At 40.0% G+C, this 23,625-nt stretch overlaps 3 protein-coding genes across 4 annotated transcripts; all 3 read right to left on the reverse strand.

Annotated features, from left to right (window-relative positions):
* Positions 1–220: 220 nt before the first annotated feature.
* gadd45ga (growth arrest and DNA-damage-inducible, gamma a) lies at positions 221–1,854 on the reverse strand. The gene is made up of 4 exons (XM_010786564.1): positions 1,724–1,854; positions 1,508–1,609; positions 1,181–1,391; positions 221–1,025 (listed from the first exon to the last, which is right to left on the reverse strand). Exons 1-4 carry the CDS (start codon positions 1,774–1,776, stop codon positions 912–914), a joined length of 480 nt encoding a protein of 159 aa, XP_010784866.1. The 5' UTR covers positions 1,777–1,854; the 3' UTR covers positions 221–911.
* A 2,441-nt stretch (positions 1,855–4,295) lies between these two features.
* creb3l3l (cAMP responsive element binding protein 3-like 3 like) lies at positions 4,296–11,333 on the reverse strand. Its single transcript, XM_010786565.1, has 10 exons — positions 11,227–11,333; positions 9,684–9,827; positions 9,123–9,516; positions 8,320–8,444; positions 7,677–7,769; positions 7,236–7,342; positions 6,771–6,839; positions 6,581–6,665; positions 6,373–6,466; positions 4,296–5,944 (listed from the first exon to the last, which is right to left on the reverse strand). Exons 2-10 carry the CDS (start codon positions 9,825–9,827, stop codon positions 5,550–5,552), a joined length of 1,506 nt encoding a protein of 501 aa, XP_010784867.1. The 5' UTR covers positions 11,227–11,333; the 3' UTR covers positions 4,296–5,549.
* Positions 11,334–11,779: 446 nt separating this feature from the next.
* Positions 11,780–23,206, reverse strand: nim1ka (NIM1 serine/threonine protein kinase a). 2 transcript variants are annotated; one of them, XM_010786567.1, is made up of 7 exons: positions 23,097–23,206; positions 17,123–17,610; positions 16,512–16,823; positions 16,266–16,378; positions 14,230–14,351; positions 13,950–14,096; positions 11,780–13,687 (listed from the first exon to the last, which is right to left on the reverse strand). In XM_010786567.1, exons 3-7 carry the CDS (start codon positions 16,820–16,822, stop codon positions 12,929–12,931), a joined length of 1,452 nt encoding a protein of 483 aa, XP_010784869.1. In that variant the 5' UTR covers position 16,823; positions 17,123–17,610; positions 23,097–23,206; the 3' UTR covers positions 11,780–12,928. The 2 variants fall into 2 exon arrangements, with proteins under 2 accessions (XP_010784869.1, XP_010784868.1); XM_010786566.1 differs by having other exon boundaries at positions 16,512–16,880.
* Positions 23,207–23,625: the final 419 nt, after the last annotated feature.

Consider the following 23,625-nt stretch of genomic DNA (forward strand, 5'->3'; position numbering starts at 1 on the left):
TCTCCATTTAATCTCTCTGAGTTACCGTCAGCCAACCACATTTTCACTATTTCCTTCTTCTCTTTTACTAGGTTACTGATGTCATGCAACACTTCCTGATTCTTCTATAAATGTGCAGTCTTTCGTAACTTCTTACACTCTGCTGCATCTTAGCTAACCAAAGGTTTGGCACGTGCCAAAAACCTAATGCAAATGAGAAAAAACTTTTCTGACAAGAGAGTTTCATTACAAATGTTTATTCACAAAACATGAAAAAGAGAGTACAATTTGAACAATATTGCATATTTGTCTGCATATCTTTAAGTAAGAATAATAGTCCATGAAAATGTGTCACAGGTTCAGACACAGCTTAAATCAGGATTTGCAGGCAAGTCTGCTTATTCCAAGAACTTCCTTATAGCTGTGCTGGAAAAAGAAAAGTATAGTCCACTTAAACATTTTCAGACGCCTTCTTCAGAACCAGAACCAGAATCTTTCCTGTTCCCCTTCAGTCCAGTTTCAGTCCAGCATCTGCAATTTCACAAGTCCACTTCTTGCAAAGTCTTTGTGACCTCCACCGCTCAGTTCCCCACTCCCTTTTATCTAGGGCAGCAACTGGGTCATATAGTCATGCACGAGGTACATTCCATATCCTCCTCAGTGTCCATCAAACTTTCTGTCCACTCCACATTCACCTTAGCCAGTCCACACTTGACCCCTGAACTTGAGCCCTTCCTCAGGGTCATCCAGAGCCAACATGCCAACCCAGGATGCACTGGAAGGTTGTGCTCTTGCAGAGAGGTTACAGCCACAGCCTCTTAATCCAGACATGTGAGGCAGAAAGGCTTGACACCCCCAACTGAGGCTCACCTCCTTGACTTTCTTTTCATAATCTTCATCATCATGTGAAGCATTGTTAGTGGAAAGTCACTTCAGCGCTCTGGGAGAGTGATGGTGGGCACCCAGTCGTAGACACTGCGACTTTCCTCACAGAACAGACCCAGCTTGTCCAGAGCAGGGTCCTTCCATGGGTTTGCACTGGGGCTCTGAAATATAAAACAATAGATATTTAGAGTCAGACATGAGACAGACATAAGCATGCGTGCAGTGACTTGGCAGCGTGTAAAGAATCTCCAGACAGAGGAGTGAAGCATGCATGATTCACTGTCTGCAGGCTGAGTGGGTGCACCCGGGAACGTACCGTGACAAGAATGCAGTGCGCGTCCTTGGGCTCGCCGGTTTCATCTGTGCTCACGAGGTCAGCCAGGCGCTCGATGTCATTCACGCGTACAACGTTGATGTCGTTGTCAAAGCAGAAAGCCTGGATGAGGGTGAAGTGGATCTGCAGAGCAATGTCACACTCGTACTCCTCATCGGTGGCAAGGACGCAGAATGCCACGCAGTCTGGGTCACTGTGGAGAAGACAAGGAAGCTGGTTAGAAAACATTCTTTCATGCATAAGCTTTAAAAAAAAAAAAATGTAGAAAATACAATCGCAGTTAAACATTTCACGGATTGCAATACTTACACATTCATGATTTTAGCAGACTCGTAAACTCCAACAGTCAGGTAGTCCTGCTTCTTTGCAGCGACCAGCAGCTCTTCCAATGATGCGCCTGCACTTTGCACCCTTGACAAAGAAAAACATACACCATCAGAACACCGGTCACATTTTAGAAAACAGCAATTAAAACCACTAACCCAGCAACTGAAATAATGTCGTATCCATGTGTAAAATATTTACCTATTTGCGCTTTCCATTGTGTTATCTTGTCCGCGGATCTCTTCCAGTGTCATAGTTATAATCCAAGTGCGTAAGTGAAAAGATAGCTCGTGTAGTTCTCTGTGTTGTCTCGTGTTATTCTGAGTTCGACACAGGCGGTGGGTAGCTTTATAGCAGAGCAACGTAGTTTCTCGGCAAGGGGCGGTCTCTTCCGCTCATGCCTCCTACCATTGGCTCAGAGCAGCCGGGTAGGAAAGCAAAAGTCCCCGGGTAGTTAAACCGAGCTTGTTGATAACCCCACGTGGGGCAAGATTACAATCTTTCTAGAAATGCCCCCCACCCACCACCGATTCCTGCTTGCCTTGTCAACATCCAACATCACCACAGTGAACAAAAACTTAAAGTCCTGTTTACGATGGACTTTAAGAGACAGATAGTGACACAATAAAGCTTGAACTCCCTGTGGCTTAAATTGGTCAACAAATCACATAACACATTATTCAAGTATTGTGGCATGATTATGATCAACATGTATACTGCATTCATATTTAATTTGAAGAATAAACTGTTTTCTCCTAGCATCTAATTATTTTTCATTTGTATAAGGGGATTGTTTTTTATTATGATTATGAAAGTCATAGTTTCATAAGTTTATTCCACATGTTGTTTAACACTTCATCACTGAATACCAGGAAGCTGCCTTGTGTTTTTGGGTTATATAAACGTTGTAGCTACCAATTGCAGTTATAAAAACAGTGGGCAAAGCAGAACAATATCAGAATACAGGTGGCCGTGTAATTGAATAGTGAAACGAAAGTAGGTGAAAGGGGCATCGGATGTGAAATGCATCCATCCCATGATAAACTGGAATAATCTTTTAAGGACTTTCCCAACTCGAGGAATCACTGCTGGGTTATAAATAGCTCGTCCAAACTTTCCCTGAAGTCTTGACTTTCCCTTAATAAACGCGTGTTGATGCTGCTGCACCTGCACTGTGTGGTGCACTTTATCAACCCGGGAATTACAGAACTGTCCTGACCCAGATAGGTCAAGATGTCTCGATGGAGTGTTTTTGGAGGAGTGACCAAACAGCTTGTGGCCGGCACACGCCACTTTGTTCGCCCCTTGAAAAGGAAGCTTTAATTGCCAGTCTGACTCGACGCGTGTCGTTTCTCCACGGAGAGAAAAGGAGACTTTGTGTTACAACAATGATCACGTCCTCCACCTGCCCCCGATCCTTTATGAGGCTGGGGGGGATGTCATGTGTTTGTGTGCGTGCGTATTGCGTGTGCCCCACACTCTTTATTACCCCACTCCTTTCAGTGTCCTGCGGCAGATGCCCGACAGATGCGCGTGGGCCCCTCCCGGCGCCACGTGCCGTAACCAGTAGTGTTTTCAGGCCAGTTTATCTTATCAGAGACTGTGTTTACATTCAACATCACTCGCTTTTCAGACAGATGCCATGCATGGTGACACGCCGCGTGGCTGTCTTAAAGTGAAAATTACGTCTCCTATAGTGTCAACCTAATTTAAGTGTAGGCTTCAGCAATTTAGTTAATAGACATCAATACCACACAGTATCAGGACTAGACAGTCAGCCCCTATTACAGAATATTCTACTCTGTTGAAGTTGTTTACTTTACACGTTTCTTGGTAAATGAGTCAGCTTATTAACCACTCTGACATTTCTAAGAATGCAAATGAAGGGTACATGATAACAGGATGACCTTTAACCTCACTAACACCATCTATGTTGCTGCTGACCTGCATGAAGCAGAGCCTCAGTGTCACACATCTGGACTGACATTGCCACCTGCTGGGCTTTCAGAGAGTGACCTTTCCCTTACATTTCAATACTTCTCCACTAGTCTCAACATGTTCAATGAGCTCATGACTCATAATTACAACCTCACACTTATGAGTCACCATCACCAACCATTCCCCTATTTGTTGTCATTCCCCGACAGCTGAGGTTGCTTCTAAAGTCAGACAAAAACTGTTTGCCAGACATGGTGCATGTGAAAAGGGGAATACAAAAAATAAATACAAATGTTTGAGTGACAGTGATATAATTTAATGAATAGGCTAAGACTTGAACATGCCTCACATAGAAAAAATATCCCTTTGTTATTAATATAGGTACATTTAGTTATATGGTATTAATTAAAACATATTAAATTAATCCAGTTGGAATGTTGTGACTTTAAGTGTTTTCAAAGCAAAAAGATGGGGGAGATCCCAGGCTGGCTGTGAAAATCCCCAAAACAGGGTATATTAGAAACAGCTGAGCACTACTTTGTCTGGGAAAAGCTTGCTTAAATTAAACTGTAGGGCTATTGAAGAAGACTTTCTGAGATCATGATGATCTGAGACCATAATGTTAAACATGTTCTCAGATCATCATTCACACGCCTCTCAGGTAAATACTGGAATAGTAAGTGTATCTACTCGGTATAGCCAAATGTGTCTTATAATGTCTCATTTAATTACAAAGTAGATATTGTGTGGTCAATAATCTCCTGAAGTTGAACAATTAATGTAGACAGGTATTCATCTTTTTGTTGGTCAATAACAGTTATGAAGACAAAATCTGTGTAATTCTGATATATAAAAGGTTTATTAATATTATAGATGTCCAGACATGTCTTATACATAAAGAGTTCAAATGTTCAGAAGAGCTACAATTATTCAAGCATATTTACATTTCATTCTTGGACTACGGCAAATGTCAGTGCATTTGTTCATCACGATCAACATTTAAAATCTCATTGACTGTCGATTATAACAAAAAGCAGTTCCAACACCATTTAGATTTCCTGTATTACTCACATAAACTTAATTACACAAAGAAATGACAAAAATGCCTCACTGACAAAACAGGTCATTACATTTTTGAGTACATTTTACTGCAACACGGTTTACCGAGCTATATCAAACCCCCTACTGTGTGTACACAGTGCTAAGGTAATTCAGACATGTTTAGAAAGGTAAGAACTGTCCCATCAAGTTGAACAAGAAAAGTTTGAAGGGGTAGAGTGGGGTTGGCTAACAATGACAAAGTCTAGGGGTTTATTGTCTTGTTTTATATTTTGCAAACATCATTTTTTCTTAACTGTACAACATAAAACTAAGCATTCCGAAATGTAAATCAGCATGGATACCCTTGTTACAAGGGAAATACTAAAAACACTTTACAAGTCTATTAAATGGCCAAATGTCCTGCAATGGCTTAAGCGTGATGGTGTTCAATCAACCACTTTGATCAAGCTTTATGAGAATCAAGCAGCTTAAATTCTAATAGGCAATGGATGTTTCTGGACAGTTTGCAGTATAAACTGTAACACTAATTATTTTCACAATAATTTACTATGAGAGTACTTCATGTGCAGCAATATTTAGATTTGCTGTTGTCAAACCAAGCTCTCCCTTCGAGTTGGTGATAAACAATAATGCCTTCAAGTAATACTTCTCTAGAAGTAATATACTGCAAGTTCTTTATAACGTTTTCTACGGAGGTGCCAACACATTTTTAGCCCTCAGTGCTTCTAAAAGTTGCATGTGGCCTCCAGCGAGGTAAGCATGTTTACTGCTGCAAGGTCCTACTTTTTAGGTAGTTTAGACTCCTGAAATATGGCGATCTCTCCCCAGTTCTTTTTGCCCACTAGAACAAGAAAATCCCAACAAAGTGCTAAAAGGTACAGTAGTACATGAGAAGGCTGTTAGAGGGGAAAAGTAGGGACAGGCAACCTGATCCTTTATCTTGATAATTACTAGTTTGTTCCCTTTTTCATTTAGTAAGCTTCCCTCTGGTACATTAGGAATATGGCTCCCTCTGCTGGTTGTGTGTCTACATCTCATCTGAGCGGTGCTGCTGTAGTATGACAGACGGGGGGTTCCGCTCTATCCAGTTATCCTTGGAACCTGTGACTTCATACGCAACATTGGCATCGATAGACCCTTCCTGTAAGGCCCCCACCCCTCCAGCGGGCCCCTGCTTCATCTCTGCAGCCTGAGCCGGGCCGGGGAAGTCTGCCGAGGAGTTGCTGTTAAATCCTGTTTCCGAGTCAGGCTGCTCCACCCTTTGGTAGTCGGGGGTGTGATTCTTTTGACCTCCAGCAAAGATGGCTTTAACGTTGTCCACCTCTGCTTGGGGCACTAAGAGGAGCTCCTCGTCTTCAGGCTCGAGGAAGGACATGGCGTCTGTGCTCTCTGCTGGCAGGGAGCGCAGGGTCCGGGACATGACTGCAATAACAAAGGAATAATGGTTAGCAAAGCTGAGCCAACAAAGAAACTCAGGAAGTCACAGGCACGCCATAGATAAACAGAAATTAAACAGCACTATACTGGCAAGTGGTCATGGAAGACATTTACTTACAAATAATTAAAAAAAATACAAATAATTAAAAAAACACCTTACAGACTGTGGTTTCAACAAATACACTCTGCATATTGTTCACAAAACTGCTTGTTTTCACCCTTTCTTAACTATGCTGACTCAGATATGCACTTGATTTCCAATGTAAATCAATATTCTATTCTTCTGCAGTCTGCTGACACACACTGAATTACATCTTAATGAATAAACCAACACATTCAGTGTATCTAAAAACATGACAAGGAAAGGTTGAAATAGGATTAAAGACATTGTCTTTTATTTTGAGGTAACTTACTGAGGGAGGGTGTGTAGAGTTCCTTCTGTTCTGATTTTCCTCCAAATGGATTGACTGACGGGAAGATGATGAGACAGAAAGAAAGCAGGAAAACCTGGAGGACAAACACAAGGAGAGTGAGAGAAGTAAAAACTGCAGCATGTAAAACAACTTGACACTTTATACAGGATAAGCAATCAGGAGAGAAGGAGGTAATCAATGCATTTACCATAACACAGGTGCTGGTTGTGCTGGCTTTCATTGTGGACATCTTCACCATCGACTGCAGCTTCCTCAGTTGCTCTATCAAGGAGCTGAAAGAACAAAGAGGACACATTTACCCAACAGCAGATTTGAAAGAACTTTATAGACACATGGTATTGCATATAAATGCCGAAGCAATATTTCAGATTTCTTACATGTTCTGTTTATGAAGCATTTGGACTTTCTTCTGCAGTTCCAAGTTGTGTGCGGTACACATGGCAACCCTGTAGTAGAAATGTATTCAGTAGTTAGTATATTTATCCAAGCACACAGAGTATTTGACAAACCAAAATTTAAGACATTTAATAAATCCCTGCCAGCACAACTATTATTTACAGGGAACAGTTATTCTGCAGTGTAAGGTCTACACCTATATGCCCCATTTATGTTTACCTGTGTTATTAGAACAAAGTCTATTAACTGCAGGATGCAAAAATGAGTTGTTTAATCAATTAGTTGATTGACATCAAATGAATAGGCAACTATTTAGAATGAAAATTATATTTTTATAGGCAGAAGTGCAGAACATGACCTGGTTTCAAAATGTCTGTATTTTTCTGATGAAGCAATTAAAGGTATCATTCCTTTCCATTGATAGCCCTTCAGGCCTAACATCTCACCTGTTTTCCAGTCCGTCCACATACACCTTCTTCTTCTTGCGGCTCTCCTGAGCAGACTGCTTGTTGCGGATCTTCCTCCTGACCCTCTTCAAGGTCCTCTCCTCTGCCTGTTACACACAAAGAAGGCTTTCACCACAATGCTGACATGACAGATTACGACATATATTTCAACAGCCTTGAGCAGCTATGTCGCAGCTGGACCAAACTGAAAAAAAACACTAAATAGCCACTACATGGAGATATAAGACCAATATTTACATGTCCAATAAAAGTATCAAAACTGTTTTATTGTACTATAATTGCCAAACAGATTAACAACACTATTAAATGTATCAGCAGTCTGTTCTTTGATTAAGTGCCTAATTAAACAAACATTTACAACATGTTAGGGCAATGCTGCCAATTAGCTCAAGTAGAAAAACATTCACAGGAGTGAATTACCTTTGTGAGAGGCATGTGCGAGGGAATAGTTGCTCCCTCTTTTCCCAGAAGCCGCTTCTCTTCCTCAGTAAGCACAATCTCTTTAAACTGGAACTAAAGGGAGGAAATAGAAACATTTAATGACCTGTATAAAATGATAGATGTGGAGGAGTCAAATCACAACACTTGACTCAATTTTCGAATGTAAAGACTTTATACTTTCTTGACTAACATTGATAAATGGCTCGAATTGGTATTCATAACTTTTGTTTGTAAATATTCAATATATTAATATAGATTTTTCTACATATTGAGAATAGTTTGGTTTTTGAAACACAACTGGGTGATAAAATGTGTGCAAAGCTGGCAACCTACTAGATAAAAAGAATGTAATCAGAATGTCATTTGACTTGACTTGTGTTCTAATTCTCATCACAGTAACACAGTAAGGACTTGAATGAAGCTTGAAGAGTTACGAATATTTCACTTGCAGGTGACACATGTGACTCTGCAACCTGATGCGCCAGGTGCGACTAACAATATGCCAAAAATAGCTCACAAATCATTTCAAAGATATAAATCATGTATGCCAAACTGAAACGGTCTGTCTTCTTTGTAAAGATCACTTCAAACTTCAAAATAAGGAAAAGTAGGGGAAACTGACCCGGTCCATGTCATTGTCTTGAGTGGAATCCTGAGTGGAGTCCTCTATGGACAAAGTGCAGGGCAGGTCGTCTGTGATGTCCTCCTCCTCGTCGTCTTCCTCCATTGCCTCACTCACCAAGTCGTCTGACACAAGAGAAATATATTCAAAATAAATATAATGTGGCGTGCTGACCAGCTCTGCAAGTAAGTGCTGCCATGCGTCTATTATGTATGCAGCTTCCCTCACACTGAATGTGCATTGTGCACTAAATACATGTGTTTTGTAGAGATTTATCAACGGGTTAGGTGTATAAGTTACAAATAGGAATATACTTAAGCCTATACAAATGATAGATAAAGCCAGAATCAGACTGTTTCTGTGCTAAACAGGAAAACATTCCTGCCTATTGCAATAACTCTGTATAACAAATCTCCTCTGGCTGGCAGAGAACTCATTGCTCCATAACTTCTCTTTGGACACACTGTACATTTTACATTTATATTTAATATTCCATTCCCTACACTTTTAATGTAAATAATATCCTGCTTTATATTGTGTCTAAAATATAGTGTTTCATTGTCAACGTTTGTAGATTTTTTTATCTTCACGGCCTACTCTATATCTTTCAACTTTTTAATGCTGTTTTAATAGAATCTTGAGATGTTTAAATTCTAGTATTGTTTATTTCTACTCTTTAATTTCTACTTATGTGCAATGCCTTGTTTTGGTGTTTTTTATGCTGCTGCAACGCAAAAGAATTGCGTGAAATTCCCAATTTTGGATCAATAAAGTACCTCTTATCTTATCCTATCTAAACATACCCAGATCAATGAAGACATCTGTATCAGGCTGCTCTGCCCTCACACTCTGCAGGGCGTCCATGTCCCTGCCATCGCTCTGCAGCAGAGAGTAGCTGTGATCGGCCTGGACTGACAGCACCTCCGGGCTCTCTGCCTGCAGCTCTCCGGGGGCCAGGGCAGGGTCAAAGTGCTCGGGGCTAGCCTGGGAGTAGCAGGGACTGGGCACCACGTCACTGTCGCTGCCCTGGGGACTCGAGCATCCCAGAGGGTTGTTGTTTCCAACCACAGTGCTGCTGTCATCGGAAATACCGCTATCGCTGCCCAAGGGAGAGTGAGAGGGACCGATAGCACCCATGTTGTCTTCTCCATCTAACAAGCTGGACAGAAAGTCTTCAGTGTCCATTCCTGTCAGTATCTGTGGGGAAGAAAACAGTTAGCTTTAACACCACATGTTTAAAAATACACAGTAGTACGATTTGTAGTCATCCAAAGAGGAACAATATGGTTCAATATTGTGTTGGATGGCAATCTAACCATGGAATAATTGTAACAATAATATGTTTAATGTGAATGAAGTCTTACACTCTGCTCTGACAGCCAGGATTCAATGATCTCATTCCCATCAGGAAAGAGGGGCTCAGTAGATCCATTCCCTTCATTGTGGAACAGCAGCCCGAACAGGTCTGCTCCATCCATGTCTGGAAGCTCCTCAGTGACCGATGACATCTGTAGCAACACAGCAGCATATGGACCACAGCATTAGTAATAAATAGTAATATTTATTAAAAACGGCATCAATGTTTAGATACAATTAATATTTTAATACAAGTACAAGAAAAACGAGCTTTCCCAACACTATCCCATAAGAGTCTGTATTTTGCTGTAAACACGACAAAAATGCTAGATGCTGAGAAAAAAGAATTGCTTGGACAAAAACAGTGAAGGCATCTTTTGTGTTAACTTATAAAGGGTACACACACAAATAAAAAAGCATCATTATCAGACTGGACCTTGTCTGTGATGGAACACAAATATTTGCAAATTGATCCATGTCGATTTATCAAAACATCTTCTTTAAGAGACTTATGTTGCAAAAATAACTGCTTGTTGATGCTTTTCTGTGTTTTAGATCTTTCGTTTATTTATTTATTAATTTGACGATTATTTCTGAGTTAAATTAACGTAAACTGAATTCTTAATTATCATAGGAGTATTACTATAACATAACTCAAATATGACTGAATGTCATATAGAAGTCCAATATTTAATACAGAAAAATCATAACAATTCAGAGCGTAATGTAAAGTGTTAAATCAAATGTTTTTATAGTGGAATATCCTCTTATTAAAATTACCCTGCTTTATAATGTATGATATTATTAAAATGATAATTCACAGGACAACAGAAAAGTAGAGTGATGGTACGCCAAGCTTCCACTGTACTTTGAGTGTCTGCCCCCAGCTGATCTGCATGTGGATCCTGTTTCCACTGTAAGGAGCTCCGCAGCCTTGACAGGTTTTAAGGTGGTGTCTAAGGTGTGACAGATTAGGAGTCCACGTCACTGAGTTAATAACACGTATACTAAAGTGCCATGTAAACAATTTCATATTGCATCATTGCCACGCTCCCATCATGATCTCATCATATTTTGAGCCCCGCCCACACATGCCTTTGTCACGAGATCTCAGAATATAATATCAAGTTTCAAAACAAAAACATATAATGGTATTAAGTGTATTCCAGGAAAATAATTGTATATGATGCAGTGCTTGCCGATATTTAACGTTATCTTGAAAGAAAGGGGAATGCAGTCCGGATGCATGGTGTCTTTGTTGTATTGCAAAATAAGAGCATTGTCCTGCAGCATAGCTATTTGAATATATACGATATGAGCTGGTTAACGTTACAGTGAACAATACAATTCATAAACATTAAAAAAGAAAATGACTGCATTATTTACTCCAAATGCAGAAAACGAGGAAATGTCTTTAGGCCAACATCCACCAGCCAGCTAGTGTTAGCTCAATAATTCTGTCATTATCTTACAAAGAGGGCGTGGTCCTTCGTGACATTAAACACTCTGAAAAACATTCAATACAGTTGATGTAAACATAAATGTTCGTACCGTTCAATGACAGGAGACCAAATACCATTCGAGTGATAGCGTCCGGGAGTCTTTTGGTTTCACACTCAGCGTTTCTTCACTGCCACAGTATACAGCGATTCCTCTGAAACTACCTTCCAACGAGGCAAAAATTGCGTCATCACGTAAAGGCGGATATGAGTACGTGGGCTTCTTGGGTGATTCTGGGAAGTGTAGTAGAGCAGCCTACAAGTACTGTACTCATGCTAGTCTTGCTTTCTGCATTCAATACGGCATAGACTGCAGCCTATGGAATACACATACATGGCAGTAGGCCAAATAAGGGGAAGGTTTTCCTTAAATATTATCCATATATTATATAATTATTATGATGCAGCTTTCCCAACACTACCTCTTAAGAGTCTTTATGTTGCTGTAAACATTACAAAAAAGCTAGATGCGGAGAACAAATTATTTCTTGCACAAAAACAGTAAAGGCACCTTTTCTATTAAATTATAAAGGGTACACACAAAAATCAAAACGCATCAATCATAAAAAAGACAAATGCATTTCAATGTTTTTTTATGTATTCATTTTATTTGAAACATGACATGAAAATCAGACATCTGATAACTTAAAAATGAATAACTGGAACTCATACCAAAATTGTGTATTGCAAATATAAAGATGTTTTTTTCTACATGAGCAACCAATCGTTTTGGTGATGGTGTTTAAGTGATATCTCTTGTCTCTCTCAAGAAATCTCTCTTCCTATCACCACAAACATTAAAGAGTATAATGAAGTCAGTCTGGCTGAGGGTCATGTGATTTCATAACATGATAGAAAAAGTAAGGCATCGCAGAAAAAAGTGCAAAAATATTGTAGACATTATATTTCATGCATGTTTCACCACTTCATCACCTCAGCATTATGTTGTGGATTTCTATCTTTTTTATTAAGATGTATGCTACATTCATGTCTCATAGGGTTTATTGGTGTTCCAGCATTAAGCATTGAATGGATGTGGGCTATACATATCTAGCCTCCATGTCTCAATGCAAAATTGTGGGAATGCTTAATTTGAAGATCCTTGTAATAAGCATTCGTAGGTAATAAGGCCCCTGTTGGGCCTTATAAAATGCTTTTTGACATTATCATGTGTTAAATACCACTATAAGTGTTAATAAAACACATTTATTCGGCATACTTTATGTTGCCCTCATTAGCATTTAGCAATGTGCTTAATAACAAAAAACACTTTTTGCCAAACTTGAGTAAGAACAATGTCTTATAACCTAACATTAAACGTGTTAATATTGCTACAAACATTCATATATCCTTTTTGTCAAATGTTAATATGTATCTTATAAAGGACTTTTTATCTAATAGGTAATGCTTATTTCAAGGACCTCAATGAAAAGCATTACAAAAGAAGCTCTCTAATCATCCTAATATTAATTTGTAAATGTATTTCATAACATTTCCATCTCTCATGAGTAGGTCCTTGTCAAAAAGGATAAACTCATGATTCATCAACAGCAACATTCTCACAGAGACTAATATTACTTACTAGAAGAAAGATACTCTAGGAAGAAATGCAGTTTTGTTTAGGAGCTGAGTAAGGGTGCAAGTTAAACTGCTGAACTGAAAAGCACCTTTGTTTTGCATTTCTAATCAAATCCATGCATCCTCATCTCAGTCTATGAAGTGAAATTATTTCCAGAGCAAAGCAGAACATTTTGTCAGAGAATCACACAGAGCTTAGATGTGTGCCCTAGACTACGATACACTTTTAGCCGTTCCTTTTTACTCTGTTTTTTTGGTCTGACTACCTGTGGGACCACAGGCATGCTCACAACAGCCCTTTTCCTGTGAGCACGGTGCAGCAGGATCCTATAGATCCCTGTGATGGAGCTCCTGCAGTCTTTTCCTTGGTTGTTGAGGATATGCTCCGAGCTGATTCCCAATGTTTCCAGTGCTGCTTTCACGTCCTTCTCTTCCTCTACTAGTTCAGATGGATCACTTTCTGCTAGGTAAGATGGGTCTAGTTTGAAGGGCTCCATGGCACGTGGGAAGTCCACTGGGAGCAGCCACTCACAGCCCATCATCTGCTCCACTGTACAGCGGTCAGATGGTATGGGTTGGAGGATTCCTCTGATCAGCCGCTGGCATGCCTCTGGCACCCAGGAGGGCAGGATGTAGGCCCCCTCCAGGATGCACCGCTTCAGTTTGGGTACAGTGTCTGCCCTGAACGGCATGGTGCATGTCACCATAAAGAACAGCATCACCCCCAAGGCCCAGATGTCTACAAAGATGCCGACATAGTGCTCATCCCGAAAGAGCTCCGGCGCAGCGTAAGGAGGAGAGCCGCAGAATGTGTTGAGGGTCTCACTGCGGGGGCTCAGAGTGCTAAAGCCAAAGTCCCCCACCTTGACACAGGAGCTGCTGGTGTAGAAAACATTTTCTGCTTTCAGGTCCCTATGGATGATGTTGTTTTCATGCTGAGAGAGAACAGGGAGAAACTGCATTATGTGCCATCTACTGTCACTTCAAGTCTGATGTGGACATTTGGAGATACCAGTGAACATGTGCTAAAAATGTACTTTTAGTGAAGTATAAGTAGCTCGTCTTAAAAATATCTAGTGTCTTAATGGTCACCATCACAGTTATTTGACTTAAAGACTGAAAATAGGTTGCATTCAGATTGAATTTTTTTTAATTATTTTACTTAAACCTGCTCAATATAAACCTATATGTACTGACCATGTGTTTGACAGCAGAGAGGATCTGAGAGAAAACAATCTTGCTTTCGGTGTCAGAGAGTTTCCCCTCTGTCGTAATCTTTGCGTAGAGCTCCCCTCCCCCTGCATACTCCATCACCAGGTGTAACCGTGACAACGTCTCCACCACCTAAAAAAGAAAAAGGATGACAGGAAAGTCAGAGTGCATTACTTAAGTATATCAGATGTCTGGCCGGATGTAGTTGTGTAATCCCCTTTGGGACCAGTTTAAATTTGTCTATAAATCAATAGGGGAGTCAAACCTCATAGAGGCGTATGATGTTGGGATGGTGAAGTTTCTCCATGCTAGAGATCTCTCTGGACAGAAGTCGCTGAGTCTTCTGATCCAGCTTTGTTTTATCTAGGATCTTTATGGCCACTTTGTCTAGTAATGTCATGGGAGAATACACATTTGAAAAAACTTGAATTATACAGCACTTTATGCAGTTTCAAATGTAATCACAGTTATTGATACAAATCACACAGCTTGTTATATATAAAACACAAAAACCCAACAATAACAGCAATAAAACAAACAAAACAGCATAAAAATACAGAAAGTAAGTAAAGTTACAGCCCAACTATTGTCTATTGAATTTCAAAAGCCTGGATACTGTGCCCAGAACCAATTGAATTTGGATAAATGGCAGGATCCCCAAAAAAGAAAAATAAGAAGATTGTAATCGGACTGGGAGAGATCAAAGGAAAGATCATCCCATTTAAATGATACATACTACTGGGTGTCATTTTTTATATTGTAATAATTAGACCAAGTGTGAGCATATAAAGATGAGCTGATGAAGAGAAAAACATCCACAATAGGCATAAAAGATGTCTCTGAATCTTTAAGGAAATCCATCTGAATAAAGGACCATTTATGCTAGCCCAGTGCTTTCAGATAATTAAGAAGCATGCAGGGAAATACTTAAAGGTTGCATTTCATTTAAACTGAACATTAAATATTTGAAAGATTTTGTAAAAAACAAGATATCATTTCCCCCACGTGTCTGTCATTGCTAAAATGATCCGCGATTTCTGTGAAATCATACATTCAAATGTTAAGTAAAGAGATAGAGGATAGAAAATGTGAGCCCGTGACAAGCAAACACAGAATTGCCCGTCAAGAAACCAAGCCCGATGCTCTCTAGATCATTTGATGGAGGATTAGCTGTACTTAGAAACCAATTTTCTTGATGATGTAATTTCACATTCTTTGTTTCGTTAAAAGTAAATTTGATTTTGCAATTAAAGAAATACAGCTGGTCTGACTTCAGGTCTGAGCACAAAGTATAAAGGGTCAGGTCAGAGTGAAGATTAAATATGACGGCAACACTGAAGGCTGTGTTAGCTACATTGTGCTGAAACACAACTTGACTTATCACCTTTAAAATGTGAGGGGAGGAATATATAGCGCACATTTCAAGATTGATATTTTACAGTTACAGACACAGAGATAACATTTTACAGCCAATAAAGATCAAAATATGTAACATATATCAAATTCAAACAACTGATGTCTTCACTGTATTCTGTTAAATAATGTATAAAGAGAAGTTAAATAGAGCTCAGGTAACTAAATACAGAAAAGGTTTTAAGTGGCAAAATGGTGTTGAGATATCTAATTGTGCATCAATATGCATTATTCAGACTGGTATTAGTCTCCCTTTCAGCTGTGACATAGCTTTCAAAAGGAGCATTCAAAATGCATCGCAGCTCATATTGTTTTTGGAAGACTAAATGATACCACTTATATCCACATGCACACAAAGCATGGCACACACACAGGCACATAGTACACTACATATAACCCTAAAAAGATAGAAATCAAAAACAGAGCAACACACTCATTTTCCTTCCTCTCTTTGGCCTTTGATGAGGCATGCATCAATTTTAGCCGTCGCTAAGGAAACAAGAGATCTCTAATCAATCCATCTGTTCAAGGGCAGCAGGCAGTCTGTCTCGTGGCTGAATCAGTCCCCTGGCCAGGCACACATCACCTTGTTACTAAATTGCTACAAAAGGACACACTTATTAGTGTAGCAGCCTACTGATGGAAACCACTCATCAGCCAAATCACCACTTAAATCTAATAAAAAGCCAGAGCAAATGGGAGGTTACGTAAGGTTTCCTTAATTATGGATGTGTTCCAAGCTTTAGCAATGGCTATTAAGTCAAACTGTATACCTTCCATCACTGAGCCTTGATTATACTCAGTATGATTGCCGCTCTAGATTCTTTCCTGTACACAAGTGCAGATCTTTTAGTAGCGGCATAAAACTCATGTCTTGTACTTTCTCACCTTTGGTGAGGGCATGGATTCCTAACTTGACATGGGAGAAATTTCCACAGCCGATCTCCCCTCGAATTTTGTAGAAGCCGATTCTCCTTCCCACTGTTAGCTCACGGACCACCCTGTGACCAGATTAAATCACAGAAGATATTCTTTGTGATATACTACAGTTGAGCCACCATAGGGAACATTTCCACACCGGATAAAGTAAGGGATAAGCAAATAGATAATATAGAATCACCCTTTGAAGCCTACCTGTCGTCCTGGCACATGTCCAGATTCAGCCTCTCCAGAGGGGTGAGGCGGCGGACAGTAGCTCCTTCGTCATCTGTGTTGATGTCGGAGCTGTCCTGGCGGCTCCAGCGGCTGTACCTCTGGCCCCCAGGGACCACAGCTGTACCTCCAACTGAACCTCCGACAGAGTCTCCATTAGACTCTGTAGTCTCTGCCCCAGAGACTGAGATGCTCCCAGCTGTGCCTGCTGGCCCGCGCCCCCTTGAGCCTGCTGTCCCAGCCCCAGCTTCAGCCCCCTCTGGGCTGCTCTCCGAGGGGCAGACAGCAGTCATCCTGCAAGGGAAGCCCAGGGTGGCGTTGGCTTAGCTCATGGCTGGGGGTGGTGGAGGACTGGATCCCCAATAAGAAAAAAGTTTAAAAATATATTTGCATGCCCTGTGATGATTGATTTTCTTAAATTATTCAATTGCCTTTTAAAATCCACCCTTATAAACTAACTACACTCTTGAGCTTCCAGGATCAAATATTTTTATAAAGCCAACTACAACATGTTCTAATTATTATTATTATTATAGATCTAATTTAAACATTGATATAGAGCAAATTCAAATGGGACAAAAACTCTGACTTACCTTCAGATGTGAGCCATTTTGAGAGAAAAAGTATTTCAGTGTCATTGACCAAAGCTCATAGCTTTTTAGACAACTGAGTCAAAAAAACAACGTTATGAATGCTGGTTTCCTGTACCTCAACAAAATAGTGCAGAACCTCCAGTCTGTGTACACGAGAACATGCTGCATCCAGAATTTCCCAAATATGCTTCAGCTGCAAAACGGTCCTCTTCACGAAGAAATGCCGTTAGTCCTATCTTGTGTTCCTCACGTAAAGTTGTTGAAAAAACGATGCTGAACTTTCAAATCAAACAGAGATGGGATTCATGCTCTCAGTTTTGTCTTCCTGAAGAGGTCCACAGAGCTGTAATGGGCTCTTTCAGTCTCCAGGGTATAAATAGGCCACAGGTTGAGGAGGAGGACAGAGGAGCTTGATGGGGGGGATGGTGGAAAGAGGTTGAACAGATGATAGTGTCAGGGTGCAGCCTTGGAGCGTGAAGTGAGACAACCTGGAATAAAGCAATAGAGAGATGGTAAAACAAATGTAATCTTAGGTTCCCATGAATGTTAATCCAAGCAAATATCTTTATCACTTTCCAATAAAATACCTTTTCTAATTGTAATGGAGAGCATGAGAGATTACTGTTATCGCGCGCGTGCGTGCGTGCGTGCGTGTGTGTGTGTGTGTAAATGGTAAATGGACTGTACTTATATAGCGCTTTATCCAGTCTTTAAGACCCCTCAAAGCGCTTTACATACTACATGTCATTCACCCATTCACACCCATTCATACAGAGCAGTGTACCTTACTCTAGGACCTAACATTCACACACATTCACACACTGTTGGCCATGCCATCAGGAGCAACTCAGGGTTAAGTATCTTGCTCAAGGATACATCGACATGTGTGTGTGTGTGTGTGTGTGTGTGTGTGTGTTAGGGCTGCTCGATTATGGCAAAAATCATAATCTCGATTATTTGGGTCAATAATTGATATCACGATTATTAAAAAACGATTATCCATTTACTTTGAAAACATCAGTTTATTGGAGAAAAACATTTTGTACAGTATGTTTTTAACAGTTGATTACCCTGAACTTTAAGTATAATTCAACTGAAAAACCAATACAAAAGAAAAATTATTTCAAAAAAAAAGAAAGAAAAAAGTAATAAAAAAATAATCGTTTTATTTCGATTACGTTGTTTTCGTAATCGTTGCAAGCCATAATCGTAATTGCAATCAAAATACAATTAATTGAGCAGCCCTAGTGTGTGTGATAAAGTATGGAGTGTGATTATAATTAGGTGATAATTGCATGCTGCTGAAATCATAAAGATCTAACAAAGTCCCAAGAGAGGAAAAAGACATAGGGAATCTGAGATTAAGGTGAACCCTAATTGTGCATAAATATATATCATCTCTAATGACATCTGAAATCACGGACATAGAATACACAATTTCCTAATTTCCTAGTGGTAGTGTTTAACAGAATATTATGCACACTTCGGACTTGCAACCAGCCAACCAAGTTAATAGAATAACCTGAATCAACCTGACACCTGGATTTAAACACCACAGCGAATGGCATGCATACAAACAGTAACAGTGCAATCTATGGCCTTCATATAAACCGAATATTGCCACAGTCTCAGTTAAAAAATGACAGATTAGCTTTTCATTATTGCATTAAAGGATAACACTGCCTGGCAGTATTCCTAACTTTTAGATGTGTCAACATAATCAATAAATGCATTGATCATTTAACAATTTGATGAATAACTATGGATACAAAAAAGGCAATAGTAGTAAGGCTTAACCTGGTGTAACATGGTTCTTTGGAAGGTGCTCTCTCTCGTCCGTCTCTATATTAAGATGAATCAATCTATTTTAAAGCCTCACAAGGAAATCAAAGCATTTCTCTTTTGTGAAATGCAACAATCTCCCAGCCTTCAAACACCTTGCTACCATCGTGTCATGAATATCGAAGCATTGATCTCAGGCAGACTAAAAGGACTTGCTAAGAGAAGAGAGGCATCCACTTTACAGCACAAAGCAACGAGCCCTGAATACCAGCCTTTTGTATACATAAACAAAAAGACTAAAGGGACAACCTTGCATGATAGAAACACATCAATTATGAGAGAAGAGCAAGAAGGGTTTGTGGACAAATCCATCGGAAAATTGTATTTTTCTTTTATTGAAGATGAATATGTACTTACTAGTCTACTAAAAGAATAAGGAGTTATAAATATGTCTTAGGAGTTGTTTGAAATTGTACTTGCTATATTCTGTTTGCTGCTGCACATCCTGCAATTATTGTACTTTTTTCATTCATAATATACGTTATATAGAGAATAGCATTTTCAAGTAATATTCTTGAAATATTCATATAAATACATACATTTTTTGTCACCATCTATTTCCAAACTAGGAAACACCAAAGTAATTTAGTTTGAAATATAAGAAAGAGTCATGAAGCAGAAGCCACGGTGAGTTGTTAGATGAATAGCTGCAGGGAAAACTGACTACTTTAAAGTCTGTGTTCACACCGTGAGCGCACCTAAATTCCATATCAACTGACTTTGAGCAAGTCGCAGAAAGGTGAGGTTTAACAACCAAATGCATCTCTGTTGCATGGATGGTAGAGAGGTATTGATGATTGCTGGATTTTATTGATTCATATTTCTATTTGTAAATCCCCATATTCTATAAACAGGCAAAAGGAAAACAACAGCCTAAAGTCAACAGCAGTCCAAGATGGTGAGTTAACAACAACTAAGAACATATTAACACGGTAATAGTTCTGTCTTAATACTATTGTTATATTCTATGGTTCAATCACATTTTCTACCATAAGTAAATTAAGTGTCTCTGAAACAAACAGAGGGGATTCTTAAGGACTGCCACACAAACTGGATGTACTGATAATTACTTTAAGTGAAGAGTATCTCCACAGAGGGTCTATAGACGAGAAATAGTTACCCAGATTGCTTTGTGCTTTGTTTCCACTGGATAACAGAACTACCTGGTTGCTTGGTGACACTGAGTGTGTGTGTTTGTTTGTCTTTCTTCATGCTGAGCATTAGGCATTACCTGGCACTGAGTGTCAAGAAAGAGAGCACATAGGGCCATGTTCACAGTTATACAATGCTGCATTGAGCCTCAGAGTACCCGTGTTAATTATGTATGCATGCAGAGTGATGGATTTATACATACACCTAGACACACACATAGAAAAAGCACAAGAGAGCAACAATGACCTTATAATTATATGGTAACTACCTGTTGGATTGAGCTAGAGCTGAGATACAGTTAGTATTTCTGGTCATTTTAACCATACTGTATGTAAAGAAAATATTTAAAAAAAATAACTGATTCGTTAGTCTTAGAGATAGGCCTATTATTGAGGATTTCCAGGCAAGTCCAAGGAGACACCGGGGTATTCCCAGATCAAGCTGCAGAAATGTTATCTGTCTTGTTAGCGCCTCAGGATCCCAAGAGGGGCTGGGAGACGTTGCTGTGGAGAGACCTTGTTTAGCCTGCTGCTGGCTAGCCCTGAGGTTAGCATCAAAAAAAGGATGAATGTTGTCCTCTGCACTTTGACAGACAGATGTACGAGACTTTGTCGGATGTACTATTCAGAAACTAACTCAATTGGTAGTGCTTATCTAAAACAGGTCAGCAAATGGCTAGCCCTTTACCATCAAACACTATTAGCTTTGCCAAGCGTTGTTGCCTACGCACCAGACAGCCAGTCATTTGTCTTGGGATTCCTCAAGAGAAGGGATTACCTGGTGCACTCGGCTGCTGAACACACATATAGCATCAGCAGCCTCCTCACACTCCAACAACGGAAAACACAAGAGGCCAACCAAAGCAGCTGTGGATAACAATTACACCTGACAACAGAGGAGCTGTTTCTAACATCACAAGCTGCCAAACATCAGTTAAAAGAGTTCCTCCCCTCTGTTTTGGCTGTAAAAAAAACCTTACTTTTCCTCCCATTCACTTGACGTCCCTTTCTTATTTCGCCTGTGCTTGATCGGCATTGTCTCTTTCACTGCAGCTATGCATTCAAGTACAAAGACGAGCACATACACACATATATACACACACTTTGCACATGCACACTCATTTAAACGCACACACAAGTGCATACACACAGACAGTGAGCTCTCAAACAAAGCAGCCCAGTGTGTTGATTGAGACGCACGGCTGACAAGAATAAAGGGCTCAGCAGTGAAAGAGCTGTGACAATGAAGACTACGGGCCCTAGGAACAGAGAGGCAGGCCGCCCTGGAATCCATGGGGCAAACATTTCACATTTCCTAAAAAACAGACTGACCCTAATCCCTCCCCCCTGACTGACCCTAATCCCTCCCCCCTGACACACACACACACACACACACACACACACACACACACACACACACACACACACACACACACACACACACACACACACACACACACACACTAAAGCAAGTGGTTTACCTGACTTGATTTCACCATCAATAACCAATGGTCAACTGAATTACTGCAATACACAAGTTGGACAAAACTCATTGAATACTGTTTTCAGATATATTGTGCTTTACATTAATCTCTTTATGTTGCATGACTATTTACCACTGAAGTTGGGGAAAAACGTACTATTTTGTTAACCTTACATGACAGAATCTGTACTAGATAATACCTTACAGCTCCTTGCCTGTCTATCTCAAAGACAAAGAGAAAGAGAGAGAGAGAGTCCAATAACATAATACATAATGTGGAAGAATCATGCATCATGGTGCTTCAAATCCAATATATTTGGTCAGTTATTTCTTCCTTCTTCACACATCTGATTTTGCATTGTATTAACTGTCAGTGCTTCAAAGAGGTTTGCATCAAAGAAAAAACACATAAAGGACAATGTTTCATGTGCTCTGACTGATTGACCATCAAAAGAATACAAATCAAGAACAAATGTTATTAAGGCGGATGTAAACACAACCTAAAAAAGGGATAGCTTCTAATCCAGGTCTAAAATTAGTGGAAAACATTACTAAATTTTGACAGAATTTGGAGCTTTCTGATGCCTCAGTTTGACATGTTATGCAATTGTGACATCCAATTCTGGAAGCTGAGTCATGCTAAGGTCTCCTATCTTTCTCGTCCTTTTGCAATCAGCAAGCACAGCATAGCATGACAATAAGTCATTTATGTGAATAAATATAGTTCCACTTATAGGCTGTTTCATTTCCTCAAAGGCAGATATTGGAATCATTTGAAAAGTATTCTTTGAATTTCGTAAATCTTTTCATCTTTTTTCTACTGTATTCCTAAAAGACAATAATTAAATTCCCTTCAGTCGAAATATCATTAGGATCTATCATAATTATCAACTAGAGCTATTATGAATAATGGTTATTATGCACTATTTATCCGTCTTTATGCATATTGTGCAACAGGTGCACGAGACAACCTCCTCCCTTATTTGGCTTGCTACATGCACATCGTGTGTTTGTCTACCAGTTAGTCACAGTGGTCTTCCAAAGTTTGATATCTTACATTGCGCGTGGGATTGTGTCACGCGTTTGCGTAACTGACAGGTGATGCATTGTGATCGCTATTCGGAAGTGACATATTGAATTCAACGAAACTAATCATTGCACAATATTATTTAAATATAACTAAAAAGTAAGATGACAAATGTTATTGATTCATACGATACGAGCTCTTCAACCTCCATCTAATAGGCTACTGCTGACTCACCACATATTTGGTCTGTGATGTGCTAGTGTAATTAATATTCATGGGCGAAAAACTTAAAAACGGACACCTTACGACTAAATAACAATTATAACAGTAATAAAGTTATTTGTCTGGGTATTCAATGACAGTCAACAGTTAACACCTCCTCGCAGCAGGCCATCCCTGAGCCGGCGCATTGCTCTCTAATCCTATCAGCACAGAAACACAAAGGAGGTAAAATGTGTGAACCAGTCTTACTTTGGTGGATATATCTTTACTGGGCCCGTGGCGACAAGCTTTACGGACCTCGCTGTAAAATCATCTTCCTCCGGTGCCCGGTGACACAGTGCACTGGTTCTGCAGCAGCTGCTCCCTGCTTCTGTCTGTTGTGGAGGAAATCCCGTTGACTGGCAGCTGAAACGACCAATAAGCGGCGAGCTGAGTGGGCCACCGTGCATATCTTATCCAGTCAGAGGCTAGATTTACAGCTCGAGGCGCAGGATCACTTCAGTTCAGAACCACAGGAGCTGTCCAGAGCAGCACGCGGCGGCAGGATTCAGGTAACCTAACCTGTGCGTTACCTGCCAGCCTATTAGTACAGCAAAGGTTCAAGGTGCGGTCAGGGGACCAGCAGGAGGCCTTAATAAGAGGTGTCCATGTCTCAACCTGAATGTTATCGTGGATGTGTGACTTTATTTTAATTCTGAAAAAGGTGAGGAACCCTAGCTATTACCCCATCAAATGTAGTTTCTCCCCAGGTCTTTATCTACATCTACGTCAGTTGATG

Source organism: Notothenia coriiceps, unplaced genomic scaffold (genome assembly GCF_000735185.1).
Source record: "Notothenia coriiceps isolate Sejong01 unplaced genomic scaffold, NC01 NC01_scaffold00029291, whole genome shotgun sequence".
Lineage (NCBI taxonomy): Eukaryota > Metazoa > Chordata > Actinopteri > Perciformes > Nototheniidae > Notothenia > Notothenia coriiceps.

Bases quoted from the DNA above. Each gene is read 5' to 3' on its own strand.
- gadd45ga (XM_010786564.1), bottom strand. From the start codon at position 1,776: ATGACACTGGAAGAGATCCGCGGACAAGATAACACAATGGAAAGCGCA. The intron at 1,392-1,507 runs GTAAGTATTGCA...TCTTCTCCACAG, and splicing joins TCTGCTAAAATCATGAATGT to TGACCCAGACTGCGTGGCAT. The intron at 1,026-1,180 runs GTACGTTCCCGG...TTTATATTTCAG, and splicing joins CGCACTGCATTCTTGTCACG to AGCCCCAGTGCAAACCCATG.
- creb3l3l (XM_010786565.1), bottom strand. From the start codon at position 9,827: ATGTCATCGGTCACTGAGGAGCTTCCAGACATGGATGGAGCAGACCTG. The intron at 7,770-8,319 runs GTCAGTTTCCCC...TCCTCCCTTTAG, and splicing joins AAGACAATGACATGGACCGG to TTCCAGTTTAAAGAGATTGT. The intron at 6,666-6,770 runs GTAAGAAATCTG...TTGTTCTTTCAG, and splicing joins ATGCTTCATAAACAGAACAT to CTCCTTGATAGAGCAACTGA.
- nim1ka (XM_010786567.1), bottom strand. From the start codon at position 16,822: ATGACTGCTGTCTGCCCCTCGGAGAGCAGCCCAGAGGGGGCTGAAGCT. The intron at 16,379-16,511 runs GTAGGCTTCAAA...ATCTGGTCACAG, and splicing joins GACATGTGCCAGGACGACAG to GGTGGTCCGTGAGCTAACAG. The intron at 14,352-16,265 runs GTGAGAAAGTAC...TGACATTACTAG, and splicing joins AATCCATGCCCTCACCAAAG to ACAAAGTGGCCATAAAGATC.